Source organism: Prionailurus viverrinus, chromosome B3 (genome assembly GCF_022837055.1).
Source record: "Prionailurus viverrinus isolate Anna chromosome B3, UM_Priviv_1.0, whole genome shotgun sequence".
Classification (NCBI taxonomy): Eukaryota; Metazoa; Chordata; class Mammalia; order Carnivora; family Felidae; genus Prionailurus; species Prionailurus viverrinus.
In genome coordinates, this window is record NC_062566.1 from 132672924 (window position 1) to 132691840 (window position 18917).

The 18917-nt window shown below is 45.4% G+C and overlaps 1 protein-coding gene across 4 annotated transcripts in view; it reads right to left on the reverse strand.

Annotated features, from left to right (window-relative positions):
• Positions 1–18917, reverse strand: part of DDX24 (DEAD-box helicase 24) — a 33854-nt gene that overhangs the window by 1433 nt on the left and 13504 nt on the right. For 2 of the 4 annotated variants that reach the window (XM_047862488.1, XM_047862485.1), the window contains exons 2-8: positions 17657–18370; positions 9938–10450; positions 8736–8889; positions 7938–8453; positions 5758–5833; positions 2533–2721; positions 807–936 (exon numbers count right to left, since the gene is read on the reverse strand). In XM_047862488.1, coding sequence (XP_047718444.1) covers positions 807–936; positions 2533–2721; positions 5758–5833; positions 7938–8453; positions 8736–8889; positions 9938–10450; positions 17657–18368 — 2290 coding nt within the window. In that variant the 5' untranslated portion in view covers positions 18369–18370. Of the gene's footprint in view, positions 1–806; positions 937–2532; positions 2722–5757; positions 5834–7937; positions 8454–8735; positions 8890–9937; positions 10451–17656; positions 18374–18917 lie in introns of all 4 variants that reach the window. The other 2 variants (XM_047862487.1, XM_047862486.1) reach the window with 1 other exon arrangement.

Consider the following 18917-nt stretch of genomic DNA (forward strand, 5'->3'; position numbering starts at 1 on the left):
ACCTCAGCTGAGCTGCCCACCTGTGGGATGGAAAGAACACTGGATCTAACTCTGGTGTCATCAGTTCTAGATTTGGTTCTACCGCTTCTCAGACTCAAGAGCTTTCCTAGAGCAGGGACCACACAGAGTCATCCCTGGATCCTTAGGCTCTTGCCCACATTCAGAATAGGGGCTCAGGAAAGGCCCAGTAGTAGAGCTGTTTCCCTGTGCAAACTGCTCCTTTTCCGTGAGCCTCTGGTTTCCATATGTAAAAGGACAGTAATTCCTGCTGTTTCTGTCCGGAGACCATGAAGGTCAGAGGAGATGATAAACAGTAACAACAACGATCATAAATACCTTAAAATGTACCAAATACTTTCTATTTGCTAGGCACTGTGACAGGCACTTTACACTCATCAACTCAAGCCATCTTTGCAATAACCCCAGGAGGTAGGAACTTTAGGACCTGTGTCTTATACATGATGACAGCCTAGGTACAAAAGAGAGGTTAAGGAACTCAACCTGGTCACACAGCCAGTTGAGGGAATGGACCAGCACTGGCTGCCAGGCCACAGAGCCTACCCCTAATGTTGCTATACTCCACTGCCTTTCCACATGAAGGAGGCAGCCGAAGGCTCCAGACAAATGAGACAGAGGGAACAAAGGCCAAGGGCCGTAGGCTCATCTGGGACTGAAGCCTGTTACAAAGAAAGAAAAGGCATCTTGCTGATTTTAAAAGGACCCATGGTTGTGAGGAGGTTCCAACCAGACAAAAGTTGAAGGGAAAATGCTGAATGTATCCTTCAAATCCCACCCAGCCCACTCACCCTTATACATCTCTTCTTCCAGCTCAATCTCAAGGGCAGCTGCTGCCTGCTCGATCCAAGAGTTGTGCAGACACGCCTGGAAGTTCCGATATTCAGCTTTCTCAATCTGCCGAGCTAAATGTATTCGTTCCTGGGGGAAAGGAGTAGAGAGTGTTCATCTGACAGAAGGTTCAGCCTCTAGGAAGCAAAGGCTCATAGGAGTTGTGGTTTTCAAAAAAGCCCCTGAGATCAGCTCCCATCAAAATGAATCTGTTCTGGTTCCTGACAAAAGCAAAGAGGGCAATCAGCGCACGAGTGGGCACAAATGAAATCACAAGAGCCAGCTTTCCAAATGACAAACCTGAACAGCCCCACCTGGTGGAAGCTCGCCGCAGTTGGACTGCCAATCTCCAGGTGTCCAGAGGGAACTCTTTTCCCCAGACACCACCGACAGCTCCCAAGCTGAGCTGGGACCCTGAACCACCCCAATAGTCCTGAGTTAGGGCCCCACTGTGACTGATCACAGGGTCGACAAAGTCAGAGAACTGCCTTCTCTCTTCCATGTCGTCCTTTGCCAAAAACATTTCAACTCTCCTGCTTGTGGGTGTTGGGGCCAGGCTGCAATGACAGGAAACACGGGAAAAATGGAAGAGACCTTGTGGTGTGGGGGGAAAGGAGCCACAGGAAGCCAGGGTGGCTCCCAACCTTCCTAACGGGAAATCCTCTGTCATCTCCATTCTTCCAAGCTCACCTCCCACTGTATTTCCCCACACGGCTAACACTCCTTTCGAGCCAGAGGAACCAAGAGTCCTTGAACTGTTTCATGCTTTTGCTCCCTCAATTCCTGGAATTCTGTCTGCTCTCTACCTCTCTACAGGCGAGAAGCTTGGAGGAAACCTCCTCTCCTACCAATATAACCATAATGCCCACCAGTGCCACGGTGTTCCATTTGTACCTAAACCTCAGCACGGGCTCAGCCTGCCTCACGAGCCAGTGGATCACTATGGAAGAAAACCCACCCCGCTTTGGTACCTGACACACGATGGCCCACAGTTAGCAGCACCTACTCAGCTGAATGCATACTGAGTTAAAAATGTAAAACCCCAGGGCGCCTGGGTGGCTCAGTCGGTTGAGCGTGCGACTTCAGCTCAGGTCACGATCTCGCGGTCCGTGAGTTCGAACCCCGCGTCGGGCTCTGGGCTGATGGCTCAGAGCCTGGAGCCTGCTTCCATTCTGTGTCTCCCCCTCTCTCTGCCCCTCCCCCGTTCATGCTCTGTCTCTCTCTCTGTCTCAAAAATAAATAAAACGTTAAAAAAAAATTAAAAAAAAAAAAAGTAAAACCCCAAAGGTAGGAATTACTGGCATTTGCTTCAGGAATGTGACAAACCTTTAGTATGTGCCTCAGCGAGACAAGCTGACCTTACTTCCCTACAACCACTGGATGCAATGTCCAGGCAGCCACACTCATGGTCCTTGTCCAGTGGACAGGGAGTAGCAGAGGCTCCAGGGGCAGGCAGTGAAGAAAGGGCTCAAGAAGAAAATCCCCTAGGTTTTTGCACACTCATCAATTTCTCTCTCCCACCACATCCAGTGTCCCCATTCCTTTTTTTAACGAATCTGCCTGTTAGCTGTTGGCAGAATCATTACTTAGTTTCTAAGGTTTCTACTGCCAGAGCCTCCCAGCAAGGTGAGGCTGCGGCGTGATCCCTTCCCTCGTTAGCACTGGGTTTGTAACTTTTATTTCTACCTTGACTGCATCCATGTACTTTGTCTGCACAGGAAACAGTGGGATGTCCTCATCTTTCTTGAGGGTTTTATAAATCTTCTTAAAGTTGATCACATCCTCAGGCCCAATCAGCATAAGGCTGAGGCCTTCATTGGTGGCCCGAGCAGTTCGACCACTTCGGTGGACATAGATCTCCGAGGTGCGAGGAACCTGCCAAAAGCAGAACCGGGAAGTCAACGTGTGGCCGTCACCCAACATGCTCTTCCCCTCAGGGCCACCAGCCCAACGCTGGACCTCCCTCCCTCCCAGTCAGGCAGCAGAAACCTCTCCAGCAATGTGGACCGATCCAGCCCTTCTCCCTTAGTCCTAATTCTTCAGCCCATTCACTGTGCAGGGTCTGCCTTCCCATGGCCCCTGTTCTGCCCTCCCCTGCTTCCAGACCCTCGTGACCACCCAAAAGAACAATGACAGTCACTTCTTATTTCTTCTCTCGTCCTCCCCACTTTCCCTGACCCAACCCAAAACTGCCATTGTAATCTTCCTGAGCCAAAGCTCTGACCACAATTCCCACTCTAACTAAAGAAACTCTGCGGGTTCTTCAGTAACTCTACATGAATGATTGAACATGGTAATCAGAACCAACATTTACTGAGTGGTTACAATGGGCCAGGCAATTTTAATCATTTGCATGTATTATCTCACTTACTCCTCACAAACAGCAACACAAAATAGATGCTTTCGTGATTATCCGTATAGACCAGGAAACTGAAACACACAGATGTTAAGCAATACCCCCTAATAAACAGTGGAGCCACAATTTGAACCACAGCGGTCCAACTTCAAAGTCTATGCTGACCTCTGGGCTCCACTGCCTCCACTCTAATATATACTGGACATGTCACCCACAGGTGTGGATGGGCACTGACAATCCCTTCCCACTCCTGTGGCACACACCACTGATCAACAACAGCCTTCTCCACCGAGTCCAGATAACACGATCATTTCCAATGCAGCTCTCAGCGCCACTATGAACTGTTCATAATGGTGCTAGAAATGAGGTCTACTGGCCATTCTTCACTTTGTTCTCCCAACATACACCCCAACTCACGGCCAACTGCCCACTTCCACACGTTCCTTCCTCCTTCCACCTCTACATACCCAGATCTTCCCCATTCTTAAATGCAAAGCATCTTTTACAAAGTTCTTTCCGACCTCCCAAACTGGAAGTTACTTTTCTCTCCCATTGTATTTTACAACTTTCTAACACCTTCTGCCTTAAATTACGGCTATGGTCGTTTCATCTCCTCTAGTGGACTTGATACTTCTCTGGGGCCAGGATTATGCTTTGTTCATCTGGATATCTCCCACAAAGACTGACTCAGCCTCTTTCGCCCAAAAAAGGATGAAGAAAGATTTGCTAAACGGAATTGGCAGCCTGAAAGACTTTTTAAAGCACGAGGAATTAGAAAGGAGAAATAATAATGCCAGATAGCTACCATTTACTGGGTACTTAGCACTGTGGGAGGTGTTCATCAGCAGGAGCCCATTTAATTCTCATCATCACCCTAGGGTTTCAGCAGCATTATGACTCCCAGTTTACAAACAATGACACTGAAAACCAGAGATGCCAAGTAACGTGCCCAAAGCTAACCAACTATGAAGCAGGCCACAAGCATTCAAACGCTCCAAGTGTCGTTTTGGAGCCCATATTCCTAACCACCACGCTATGCTAATATTCACCAGGTGCATGCATAATTAATGTCAGTATCAATAGCAGCTGACATTTAGTAAGTGCTTAGGATGTGCCTTGTGTTTTTCTAAGCTCTTCACACATAATAACTTAGTTCACTTTAATAAGAACTCAGAGGGGCGCCTGGGTGGCTCCGTCGGTTAATCATCCGACTTCAGCTCAGGTCATAATCTCACAGTTTGTGAGTTCAAGCCCCAGGTGGGGCTCTGTGCTGACTGCTCAGAGTCTGGAGCCTGCTTCGGATTCTGTGTCCCCTCTCTCTGCCTGCCCCTCCCCTACTCATGCTCTGTCTCTCTCTCTCGAAAATAAACATTAGAATAAAAAAAAAAAACTTAGAAAAGTAGATACTATAATAACTTCCATTTAACAAATAAAAACATACGGTTTGAAGAGATTAAAATAGCTTGCGTAAAGTTACATGGCTGGGATTTAAGCCCAGGAAGGTCTTAAGCTACCACACTCTTCTATTTCTCTATACCAGGATAGCCAGTTTACATGCTACTATGCCCATTCCATGAAAGAAAACAAGACTCTAACCTGCCAGTAAGTATCAATTAGTTTGTCCAAATCAGAGAAAAGGACGATGTGACATCAGAAATGCCAAGAGGTTTTTTAAGAATAAATCTCATGAGGGGCGCCAGGGTGGCTCAGTCGGTTAAGGGTCCGACTTCGGCTCAGGTCATGATCTCATGGTTCATGAGTTCGAGCCCCGAGTGGGGCTCTGTGTTGACAGCGTGGAACCTAGAGCCTGGTTCAGATTCTGTGCCTCGCTCTCTGCCCCTTCCCCACTCCTGCGTGCACGTACTCTCTCTCTTAAAAATAAGCAAACGTTAGAAAAAATTAAAAAAAAAAAAAAAAAAGAATAAATCTCACAAACTCTTGAATGCAGAGAACAACTGGAGAGTTGACTGGGTGGGTGGGTGGGGGGGGGTGATGGGCACTGAGGAGGGCCCTTGTTGGGATGAGCACTGGGTATTGTATGTAAGCGATGAATCACGAGAATCTACCCCCAAAGCCAAGAGCACACTGTATACGCTGCATGTTAGCCAACTTGACAATAAATTATATATTAAAAAAAAAAAGAAATCTCACGAGTATTCTGAAAGTGACAGCAGTTAGTCGGTCACTAGACGCCAGTGGTACTCTGCTGCATGAGGCCCTGGGACCAACAATTCCTCCTCCCTCCTGCTCCCTCCCCAAACCTTCACCTAAAAAATTCCCCAGTCAGGGGCGCCTGGGTGGCTCAGTCGGTTGAGCGTCCGACTTCAGCCAGGTCACAATCTCGCGGTCCGGGAGTTCGAGCCCCACGTCAGGCTCTGGGCTGATGGCTCGGAGCCTGGAGCCTGTTTCCGATTCTGTGTCTCCCTCTCTCTCTGCCCCTCCCACGTTCATGCTCTGTCTTTCTCTGTCCCAAAAATAAATAAAAAACGTTGAAAAAAAAAATTAAAAAAAAAAAAAATTCCCCAGTTAGCACAACAAAGTCTCTACTGCCCTACCTGGTAATGGATGACATGCTGGACTTTAGGGATATCCAGACCCCGAGCTGCCACATCTGTTGCCAGGAGAACACAACTGTGGTGGAGAGACAAAGCTCATTAATAACAACTAACAGCTCTCATTAATCAAATTCTTACCACCTGCTGAATACACTAGATAAAGAAACTGAGGCTCAGACAGATTAACTCCCAAGGCATAAACACGGCCGTTCACTTGTGAAGCCAGGATCCAAAGTGGGGTCTCACTGACCACAATCGACAAGCCACACCCTGCAATAAAAGGCTACCTTCAGTAACTTAAATGAGGTCAAGCCCATTCTAGGTCAGGGACCTCGTCTTCTATCACCGTCCCACTTACTTCCCTCACATACACTTTCCTCGATTTCCTTCAAACATGCCAAACATGCTCTGGCCTCTAAGCCATTAAACTTGCTACACCTTAGGCCTTACAAGGTATTCCTCAGACATTCCGGTTTCCTTGCTTTGTCCACACTCTGCTACAATCCCTCCTTCTTAGAGAAACCTCCCTGACCATACCCCACAGTCTGCACAACTCTGCTCCTCAGCACTCAGCAACACCTTACAAACTACAGACTTGCTTTTCAATTTATCATCTCCCTCCACTGGAACATAAACCTCATAACAGTAAGGACTCTGCACTAGTCACTGTTCTATTACCTAGAACAGTGCCCGGCTGATAGTAAGCATGACATAATTTCACTGGGTAATGTTTCTTAATGTGTGCGTACTTCAAAGAAAGTCAAAAGCACCTGAGGTATGTATGTCTTCAAAACGTAAGATTCTGGGCTTTTCAGAATCCCCCTCCCTGTAGCTCTGATGTAGGGCACAAGAATGTGATGCAAATTAAAATTTATGAAACATTAAACCGCAGCTCTAAGTCAATGGCGGCAACTTTTTCTGTAAAGTGCCAGATGGTAAATCACTTTGGGCTTTGAAACTACTCAACTTTTGCTGTTCTCTGTGCAAAAGCAGCCAGAAACAATAAATAAATGGGCCTTGCTGTGTTCCAATAACACTGTACTTATAAAAACAAGCAGTGAGCCAGATTTGGTCCATGGGCCATCGTTTCCTACTCTCTGATCAAGTAAACCACTAAATTCTATCTGGCAACATTCCAAGGGAGGTAAACCAAACACTTGTTCTGGAAACTAATCACTCTGTAACCGGACAAAACACTGTGCAGAAGTCAATCAAGACTCAACCTCAACCTTCACAGGCCCTTATCCTGACGACATGCACACTGCTGTCTGAGCATCAGTCTGGCCCAAAAAGAGATGCACAGTGACAGCACAGTAGGACACAGCATGCACTCTGGGCCTGACACGCTTGTCTGAGGCCCAGCTCTGTCACTTTCAGGATGAGAAACCTTGGGCAAGCTTTCCTAGATCTTACTGTTTTCAATCTATAAAATGAGAATAATGATAATAAATGATACGAAATAAGTATTAAAGCTAACGTTTAGCAAGTGCACACTATGGGCCAAGCATTGTTCTAAATGCTTTATATGTATAAATTAATTTAACCTATGCGACAACCTCTCAATTAGCTTCTATTATTATACTGTTATGCTAATTATGAGAGAAGTGAAACACAACTGAAGTAATTTGGTCAGCTAGAAGTGGCACAGCCAAGGTCTTGACCTCAAGCAATCTGATTCTCTCTTTTTAACCACGAATCTACTCTGCTCCTTCTCAAGGATGTTAGAATTCAATGAATGTGGTCATGTATTTAAAACGCCAGCATAATACTTACTGATTCATTAAGTGTTCAGTAACAGTTGGTATTATCGTCACCATTACTCATTATTTTTTGACAGAGAGCAGGAGCAGAAGAGCAGAGAGAGAAGCAGAGAGAAAATCGTAAGCAAGCTCTGTGCTCGATCCTACAACTATGAGATTACCTAAGTCAAAATCAAGAGCTTAACCGACTGAGCCACCCAGGAGCCCCTACCATTACTCATTGTTAAGAAAGTTTCTGTTGGGCATTATTAGCAACTAAATGCATTAGTGAGAGTAAGCCTGCTTCATGATGTGCAAAAAAGGGCTACCTTCTACCGATAAGGCCTCCATGTCAGAAGGTAGCTTCCCACCCTCTCCCACCGTCCTGGCAACCTTGATGTAATGGCTAGAGCCTGGGTTCTGGGTACAGGCCTGACTTACTCTTCCAGACGGGCAAACTGCTCCAGGTTTCTGAGCCTCTGCTTCTGGTGCATGCAGGCATGCAGGGTCAGTGGCATGATATCTAGGACTTTGAGGAGCCCAGAGAGGCGTTTGATGCAGGAGATGCTGTTGGCAAACACTAACGTGCGGCCCGGATACTGCATCAGGAAGTAGTACAGATAGAAGTCTTTCTCATCAGCCTCACAGTGAATCTTGGTCTCTGTCAGTGTCTCCACTGTGGCCTCATTTCTGGTGAGATCAATGACCTTGGGCTTGCCCCTCATACCAATCTTCTGCACGAGGAGATCAAGTTTGGCAGTTTTGTCAATTTTCTTCGTGTGCTTCTTATGAAGGATTCGAGCAGGAGCTTGATGTACCAGGGTCAGCGTGGCAGAAAAAATAAGGGTCTGTCTCTTTGGATTGTATTGGGAGTCACTGAGCATCTCTAGCAGCTGTGAGAGCTCAGCAAAGTGGCCTTTCTCAACCATCCGATCAGCCTCATCGACCACAAGGCACCTGCAGATCCAGACAGATCCACATAACCTGGTTAGTGGCAGGAGTCATTCACAGCACACTCGACTACCATCGCAGCTCTCAATAGAGACACACACACGTGCCACCACCTCCAGGGCTCAACTAACCTTCCTCATGCACACTGGGTTTTCTAAAGGCCCAAGTCTGGCTGGCACCACACTGTGGCACGCAGTGATAAGGAGAAGGTATTGCATATACTACCATGCCACCCCAGGTCCACTTCAGAAAGGGAGGAAAAGGGAAAGGAGAGGTACTGTCACTTACCTGAGCTGCTTAAGATTGCTCAAATGAGGGTGCTTTTCTTTAATTAGCTCCCACAGCCGGCCCGGAGTGGCAATCACAATCTCGGGCTGGCGGTTCAGCATCCTCTGTTGTTTCTGCGTAGACATTCCACCAACCAAGATAGCAGTTTTAATTCCTATGGTACACAAAATATGAGAGACCCTGTTATTCAGTCTGGCTGCTTATTTTCTGCCAAGGCTGACACAGGTGCTCCCAGATTAGCAGAGGCGATCAACCACCAGGACAGCTCCCGTCTCTTTTTGGATAGCGCTAAAAGAGTGGGCCTGGCCTAACCGTTGGTGTCACTCCTAGAAGGCACATCAAGTCTTCTATGGTCTAGGCCTTGCCTGCTTCCCCAACCTCATTTCTTTCTACTCCCTCCCCTCTATCAACAACAGAAGACCTGGATTCAAACCCAGGCATATTTACATCCAAAGTTCCCGGAAAACTGAGCAGCAGCGCACAATGCTGGGAAAGATGTCACTCTGCAGCTATCCCACACCTCTCTAGGAACCCTGCCATCCCCCTCAATTAGAATGACTCTGAACCTCCTCTAATAGCCTACTGTTCTGTTCTCTTCTCTCGCGGAGGACTTCTCAAGGTATCCAATGTGGAAAGAACACAGAGGATCATGCAGGCGAAGTGCTTAGCAAAATGCCTGGCACACAGTAAGAGCTTGGTAAGTACTGCTGCTTTTAGTATAAAGTTAAAATTCACACTGTGCAGCCCATCCCAAAAGGAATTCCCTCAAAGAGTAAGTTCAACACCCCAAGCCAGAGGTTGGCAAACTTTTTCTGAAAGGGTCGATAGTAAACATTTTGGCCTAGTGAGCTAAATGGCCCCTACTTCATTCTGCCTTGATAGTGCAAAAGCAGCCACAGACACAATGTAAACAAATGGGTATGGCTGCACTTTCTTTACACTTTGCCCATCTCTGCCCTAAGCATCCACCATATGCAATAAATAACTAACTACCCATGCATCTAGAACGGCATTAGCTGTGTGTCATTCTTAGGAGAACTGACAAAGCATCAAACAATTTCTGTAGGCTTAATTCTCTGGCAGGAGAGAAAGATTTCCCCTAAAGGGTAGGAGCCACAGTTCATTCACCTTTGCCAACCTGGCATCTAGGATCCTCTAGGATCCTCGGAAATATTTGTTAAATGGAATTAAACAAACCTCACCTGTAAACTTGGCCACGGCATCAATATGTTGCTTAACCTGGACAGCGAGCTCCCTGGTAGGAGTCAGAACCAGTCCAAGTAAAGGGCGCTTCGGATGTGCTTTACAGGTGGCGGTTTTGTCACCCAGCTCTTGCTTTAACCCTCCAGTCTGCTCTTCATCCAGCTTTTCCTCTTTGCCTTCATCCTGCTTGGGGATGGCCTTCTCCCTGATCAGGGAAGAAGGTCCTTCACCAGCATCATCATCACAGAGGGGCAGCGCCCGGTCCGACACGGCAGCTCCAGTCTCGGTCTTGCTGGGTGGCGCTCTAGCCTTCACTCCAGCTTCACTGGGCAGGGCTTCTCCCTCAATTCCAATCTCATCAGGCAAAACTCCAGACTCAGTTCCGGCCTCGGTCCCGGCCTCGCTAGGTAATGCTCCTGGGTTCCCTAGAGTTGCAGTGGGCTTCTTTTTCACCTGCCACTGCAGTACCGCATGGATCATCGGAATGGCAAAGGCAAGGGTTTTTCCACTTCCTTAGAAGTAAAACAAAAACAAAAACGGTGTGAATCAACAAACGCACATACCTTTTCTCTGGGGCTCTTTTACACAGACTAAGGGATCCTGAAATAGCCAAGTGCCAGGCTGACCAACCCCAAGCTCCTCCACCCAGCAGATTCCCCCACAGCACTGCAACCAGAGGCATCTGGAATTAAAAGCCGAGAAAGAGTCTGGCAGACTAGCCCTGAGGCCTAAGGTCACCCATGTGAACTACACACAAAGTCCACGCACTGAAACTCTAAACAGATAGACAAGTTTTGTGTGTGCGTGTTGTCACTGTTGTGAAGAAACAACACGACGTTAGGGTGTGAGGAATGGAAACCTGTGTATGGTTTTCCAAGACCTTAGATGGAGAAGGTGGGAGTAGAAGACAATTTTTTTAGTTTTTGAGAAAACTTTAAATCAGCACACTTTTCTCTATGTTTGAACACGGTCAAACTGACCTTTGAATGTATATGACGCCCTAACTCACATCCTCTAGGTGGTTAATACAAACCAACAAGACACCGCAAGTTGAGAATTTAAAGTAGTTCCAAAGTTATAATGCCCCAAGCAAAAGCAAATAAATGATCTCTGGAGGAAGAAACCTTTATCATAAGCCTCAAAGAATTTTCTCTAGTAATTTTCAGAGGAAAATGAGCAGCTCTCAGTCAAAAAAAAAATAATAATAACCCACAAGAAAACAAGGTATACTATGAGCAAGAACTGTAAGAGAGCAAAACAGACCCATCAGCACTTCAGATAAAATGGCACTTTTCATCAGAAACCATCAAAGCTAGAAGACAGTACTACATCTTTATTTGAACACCTGAAAAAAAAAATCTGACAACATAGAACTCTACACTTCGCAGAAATTCCTTTCAAAACAAATGTAAAATAAAGACATTTTGGCACACAGAAGCTGAATAGTTTATCATCAGCAGGACCTGGACTACAGGAAGTACTAAAGGGAGCATCTTCCGTGCAAAAGATGCTACTGGATGCGATTCTGGATCTGTACAAAGGAAGAGCCCCCAAAATGGTGATGGTAACATGGGTAAACACGAAAGATGTCCTTTTCTTATTTAAACGTATTTTTTAAGTTTAAACTTATTTAAACTTAAAATTATTATACATAAAAACGTATTTTGGATTTCTAAAGTATTAGCAAAAAGCACAAAGGAGAGGAGAAATAGAAATATATTTTTGTAGGGTTCTTGTACTATATATAAAATAGTATATTATTACTTGAAGGAAGAGCATAACATATTAAAGATATATACTATGAATCCAAAAGCAACCACTAAAAGGAAATAACAGAGTTACAGCTAATAATAAAAGATATAAAATGTCATCACAAAAAATATTCAATCCCAAAGAAGAGGAAAAAGAGAATAGCAAATAGCAAAACAACATATTACAACCCAACCATTACCAATAATCAAATTAAATATAAATGACCTCAACAAATAAGACTGTCAGACTTAAGAGGAAGACCCAAGTATATGCTGTCTACAAGGATGCCATTTTGTTTTATTTTTTTCCTTACAAGTCTCAGTTTAACATAAAGCATATTTTATAAAGATGAAAAGCCAGTGAAGAGGTACATAGGGCAAGGTCTGGAAGGGTCCCAAGTGAAAGGGCTTCTGTCCCTGTGGAATGGGGGCACACCACCCTCCCAGCACACAGATATGTTCATCAACCTGGAAGCTCCAAGACACCCACTTTATTTAAAAAAATTTTTTTTTCAACGTGTATTTATTTTTGGGACAGAGAGAGACAGAGCATGAACGGGGGAGGGGCAGAGAGAGAGGGAGACACAGAATCAGAAACAGGCTCCAGGCTCTGAGCCATCAGCCCAGAGCCCGACGCGGGGCTCGAACACACGGACCGCGAGATCGCGACCTGGCTGAAGTCGGACGCTTAACCAACTGCGCCACCCAGGCGCCCCAAAGACACCCACTTTAAATACAAAGACATAAGTAGGTTAAAAGTACAAGTGTGGGGCGCCGGGGTGGCTCAGTCGGTTGGGCGTCTGACTTCAGCTCAGGTCATGATCTCACAGTCCGTGAGTTCGAGCCCCACATCGGGCTCTGTGTTGATGGCTCAGAGCCTGGAGCCGGCTTCGGATTCTATGTCTTCCTCTCTCTCTGCCCCTCCCCTGCTCATGCTCTCTCTCTGTCTCAAAAATAAATAAAAACATTAAAAAAAAAAAAAGTACAAGTATGAGGGAAGCCTGGCTGGCTCAGTTGGTAGAGCATGTGACTCATTCTCAGGGCTGCAAATTCAAGCCATACATTGGGTGTAAAGATTACTTTAAAATAAAATCTTTTTTAAAAAGTACAAGTATGAAAAAAACCACACCATGCTAACATGAATCAAAATAAAGCTGGAAAAGGTACATTAATATGAGAGAGAGAAGATTTTAGAAAAAACAAGACTGGGGATAAAGAGGGCCATTTCATAATGGAAGGAACAAAGTCATTTAAAAGATGTAACAGTCCTAAACATGTAAACACAAGTAAAACAGAGCTTCACAACACAGGAAACAAAAACTAACAGAACTGCAAAGAAAATTATCACTCAAGGAAAAATAAGTAACACAAATATTCTAATATATTAAAGCTATTAAATTTGTAGTTAAAACCCATCCTACTAAAAGTGCAGGCACAGATAAATTCTACTAAATAAGGTAGAAAAAAAAAAAACCAATTCTATACAAACTTTCAGAAAATTGAGAATATTAAAGTCATTCTGAGGCCTGAATGACTCTGTGACTCCAAAACCAAAGACATTATAAGAAAACTACAAGCTAACATCTCATGAAAAGAAATTAAAAACTTATCAACAAAATTTAGCAAATCAAATCCAACAATATATAAATGGAATAACACACCGTGACCAAGTTTGGGTTATCCCAAGTATGTAAGTTTGGATTAGTATTTGAAAATCAGTGTACTTCACCATTATCAACAGACTCAAAATGAAAACCACTTATCTTTGTTTTTTAATGTTTATTTATTTTGAGGTAGAGTGCAAGCAGGGGAGGGCAGAGGGAGAGAGAAAGTCTCAAGCTGGCTCCATGCTCAGAGCTCAATCCCACAACCTGTGAGATCATGACCTGAGCCGAAATCAAGTGCTGGACGCCCAACTGATTGAGCCACTCAGGTGCCCCAAAAAACCAGTTGTCTTAATAAATGTAGAAAGAGGGGCGCCTGGGTGGCTCAGTCGGTTGAGCGTCCAACTTCAGCTCAGGTCACGATCTCACGGTTCGTGAGTTCGAGCCCCGCGTCAGGCTCTGGGCTGGTGGCTCAGAGCCTGGAGCCTGCTTCCGATTCTGTGTCTCCCTCTCTCTCTGACCCTCCCCCATTCGTGCTCTGTCTCTCTCTGTCTCAAAAATAAATAAACATTAAAAAAAAATTTTTTTTTTAATAAAAATAAAAATAAATGTAGAAAGAGAATTTCAAAAAACCCAACAAGCATTCCTAATAAAAAAGTTCAGCAGGGGTGCCTGGGTGGCTCAGTCGGTTGGGCATCCGACTTCGGCTCAGGTCATGATCTCGCAGTCTGTGAGTTCGAGCCCCGCATCTGGCTCGGTGCTGACAGCTCAGAGCCTGGAGGCTGCTTTGGAGTCTGTGTCTCCCTCTCTCTCTCTCCCCCTCCCCTGCTTGTGCTCTGTCTCTCTCTGTCAAAAATAAACAAACATTAAAAAAAAAAATTTTTTTAAAGTTCAGCAAAGTAGGAGCTGAGAAGAATTTTCTCAATCTGATAAAAGGCAACTAAAACCTGATATCATACTTAATGATGATACTTAACAATAGTGCTCACTATACCATTTCAATTCAAAATTGTACTGGAGATTTTAGTGCGATAAGACAAAAATAAAAGGCATCTAGGCTGGATGATAACATCATCTTTGTAGAAAATGTGCTGTAATCTTCAAGAAACTACTTGATGGTACCACTTGGAGGGTGTAAGTCAATATACAAAGACATCATATTTCTATTTGTTAGCAACAACCTGAAATAGAAAATTTTAAGTTGCCATTTACAATGGCATCAGGGGCGCAGGGGTGGCTCAGTCAGCTGAGTGTCCGACTTCAGCTCAGGTCATGATCTCATGGGTCATGGGTTCGAGCCCCATGTTGGCCTCTGTGCAGACAGCTCAGAGCCTGGAGCCTGCTTCAGATTCTGTGGCTCCCTCCCTCTCTGCCCCTCCCCTGCTTGCACTCTCTTTCTCTCAGATAAACATTAAAAAAAACTTTTTTTAAATGGGCAGGAGAACTGACAAGACGCCACCAAGGCATCACCAAGGAATCCAGCAAGGAATATGGATGACAAACAGGCACTTGAAAAGATGCTCAAAGATTAGCCAGGGTTAAAGACTGTACATACCAAGTGTTGGCAAAAACATGGACCAATTCAAACTCTCATAACTTGGTGGGTACGTAAAATGGTATAATCAGTTTGGAAAAGTCCTAAAAAGTTACACTTACCGTAAGACCTAGCCATTTCACAGGTATTTACCCAAAAGAAATGAAAGCATATACACATACAAGGACTAATACACCAATATCTATGGTAGGTGCTTTTTTACTGTTTATTTTTGAGAGAGACAGAGAGCGCGCGCGTGCGCGCACACACAAGTTGTCTTAATAAATGTAGAAGGGGAGGGCAGGGCAGGGAGAGGAGGAGACAGAGGATCCAAAGTGGGCTCTGTGCTGACAGCAGAGAGCCCAATGCAAGGTTCAAACTCACAAACTGTGAGACCATGACCTAAGCCAAAATCAAGAGTCGGATACATACCCATTAAGCCACCCGGGCGCCCCTACAATAGTTTTATTTGTGATAGCCCAAAACTACAAAGAACAAAAATACCCATCAATGGATAACCAAACTGTGCTTTATCCACGTCCTGGAATACTACTCATCAATAAAAAGGAATGAACTATTGGTACTTGTAATAACATGGTCGAATCTCAAACTATGCCGCAAGAGCCAAAACACCCACCTCCCCCGAAAGTCCATATTGTATGATTCCATTATATAAAAGTCTTGAAAACACAAACTAATCTCCAGTGCTAGAACGCATATCAGAAGTTGTCCGGGAATGAACAAGGAGCAGGACCCAGGAAAAGAGAGATTACAAAAAGGGCCCAAAGCATCTCGTGGGGGTGACGGAAACATTCATTATCTGTGCGGGGAGCAGTCTGTTCACGGCCCCGTAAGTCTTTGTGAATCTTAGACCTGCAGAATCCCAGCATGCCACAGAGATAAGCTGATAGGAGCTGAGGTACGAATCCAAATGTCAGGGTCTGGCAACAGTGTGCTGCACGACCTTGCCTCTGCTTCCAGAAACCCACTTCCAGGCCTCCGCACATACCAAGGCAGTAGAGCAGAATGCTCAAGAGCACACAGACCTCATCTAGAATCCAGGCACTACCACTTTTCAGCTGTGCAGTTTTAGGGACACGGTCCGCTGTGAGGCCAAGTTTCCTCACCAGTAACACGAGAACAATGCAACCTATCTCAGGGTGGTCGTAAGAACTGAATTCATCAATGTAACGTACTTAACACAGTGCCTGATACATTTTATCTAAGAAAATGTTCTAAATCATTATTGCTACTTCCATTCCCCTGAGGCTTCCTTACTCTTCCATCTATGTGACTCTTATACAGGACCTCACCCTTAGTACCCTGACCACTCTTTCCAGAAATCCAAGGCACAAAGTGTCCAGATGGTCTAGTCCTATGCAAAAGAATAGCCACTAGCCATGTATGGCTATCGAGCACTTAAAATACGGTTACTCTGTAAGAGTTTTACTTTTTTTTTTTTTAAGTTTATTGATTTATTTTGAGAGACAGAGCATGAGCAGAGGAAGGGTAGAGAGAGAAAGGGAGAGACAATCCCAAGCAGGCTCCACACTGTCAGTGCAGAGCCCGATGTGGGGCTTGAACTCATGAACAGCAAGATCACGACCTGAGCCAAAACCAAGTGTCAGATCTTAACCAACTGAGCCACCCAGGCACCCCAAAACGTGATCACTCTACCTGTGAGCTGCAAGCTCAAAATGTCAGATTTTGAAAACTTACTACAGAAATTAGAATATAAAACATCTCATAATTTTACAATGAATTACATTAACTGAAATATATTTTAAAGTTAATTTTTACCTGTTTCTTTTTACCTTTTCAAAATATGGCTCCTAGGAAATTTAAAATTACAGACGTGGCTCACGTTACATGTACGTTTCTTCTGGTTACCTCCGGTCTAGCCGGACTTAGCTCCAGGTAGTACAAGCTCTGCCCTCCAGTCGGTAGTTTCATCTATTGAGGGCAAGTCAACCTGCCATTGCTTCACAAAGCCTTAGATGGCCCAGGGAATGAGGGAACTTTAAACAATGCCTAGACCCAACAGTACCTCATGCCAACACCTACCTACAAAATCCACCTAATGGTTATCTACCACACACTCAAATCTTTCCAAGGACGTGAGCTCACCAACTCCCAAAGCAGCCCTTGTACCTTTGGACAACTCCTGTGAATCAGACCCTTATTCCTTACGCTAATGAAGATCTACCTCTCGGGAAGGCTGAACTTAGCCCTACTTTACCCCTCTGAGCCATTTAGAAATGCTCAAGAACGGGAAACTACCATGTGCAGATCGCTCACAATACACTGTGTAAACTACTGTAACTTTACATTTAACCCACAAAGCAAAAAAAGCAGGTACTGCTGGCAGCTATAGGGGTCAGAGAGATAAAGTGACCTGTCCAAGGTACCAATTACAAAGTGGCAGATTTCAGGGGTCCCTGGGGGGCTCAGTCGGTTGAGCGTCCGACTTCAGCTCAGGTCCTGATCTCACGGTTTGTGAGTTCGAGTCCCACATCGGGCTCTGTGCTGACAGCTCAGAGCCTGGAGCCTGTTTCAGATTGTGTCTCCCCCTCTCTCTGCCCATCCCCTGCTCGTGCTCTGTCTCTCTCCCTCTCCCTCTCCCTCTCAAAAATAAACAAACACTTAAAAAAAATTTTTAAAAAGTGGCAGATTTCAACCCAGAGCTGGCTGACTTCTAAACACCTTCATTCAACACTGCTTTTGTGGTTATATCCCCAAATTCCCCTCTCCCACCTCCATCCAACCTGTTAGCAGCCACAAGTTCAACCCAGAAGCAATCTTGCCCTGGCCAGCTAAGGATGCCCCTACCTGTCTCAGCAGCCCCGAGGATGTCCAGTTTGTCACGGATGGCAGGTGCCAAGGTCAGAGCTTGGATTGGCGTAGGTGCAGAGAAGCCTAGGAAGCTGAGGGCTCGGAGAACCGGCTTGGGTACAAAAAGATCTTTCCAGGCTGTTACATCTGCCTTCTGGTCATGCATTTCAGGCACCCATGTCTTTGCCTTTTTGGGCACCTTTGGAATAGTACTCTGGGAAGACTCCAGCTTTTTTTTCCCTTTCTTTTTCTTCTTTTTTGGAACAGTCTGGGCTGAGCTTTCTGATACCATCTCCTCTACCTCTGGATCAGGACAAACTGTGCCATGTCCCTGGGGCTCTGGCGCAGCATCTCTGACCTCAGACTCTTTCTCGGCACTGGTCCCTCTAGTCTCCGTGTCTTTATTCTTCTTCAACTTCATCTTTTTCTTTGAAGAGCTAGACTCTCCTTCCTCGTCTCCTGAAACAGCTTGTGCCTTTCTCTTCTTGGGCCCCTCCTTTGAGAAAAGACTGGAGGAGTTCTTGGCAGGGGAGACCAACTGGTAATCTGTCAGTTCCTCAAAGCACACCAAGTCATCCATCTGTCCGTCTGCAAATATATTTGGGTCAATCTTCACCTGCTTCCATTTCCCCACAACTTTGATTCCCTTCGTCTGAAATTTGCCATAGCTTGGCGGCTTTGGCCTTGATTTTGTCTCCTTCAACTTCATGGCTACTGAAAAGAAAAGGAAGGAAACGTTCCATTAAGTTGGCAACTGAGAAGCACAGGGTTCTGAGGCGACAAATATTTTCTAAGCGTATCAGGCCCTGCAAAGAAGTGAGGACACAGAGATAGAGACGATCAAATTAGAGAAGAAACACAGCGACAGATTAGGCAGCGGGGCCTGGAACAGAGGGGACACAGGAGATGGGCAGACACGCGCTGCATCTGGTTTGGATTCCAGATCCAATACGTAACTGCCCGTGTGCCACGGACACTTCCGCCTAATCCTCTCGGAACGTCAGTGTTCTCATCTTGCAAAAAGGGAGAGGCGCCTGCTAATATCTAAGTCACAAAAATGTTTTACGCAAATAAAGAAAATTACGTAGAGCCCGGAGAAAAAAGCCTTCCACAGCCAAGCCATTTTGAAGGCCGAATTAAGAAATGAGGAGGCTTGGGGCACCTGGGTGGCTCAGTCGGTTGGGCGGCCGACTTTTGCTCAGGTCACAATCTCGAGGTCCGGGAGTTCGAGCCCCGCGTCAGGCTCTGGGCTGATGGC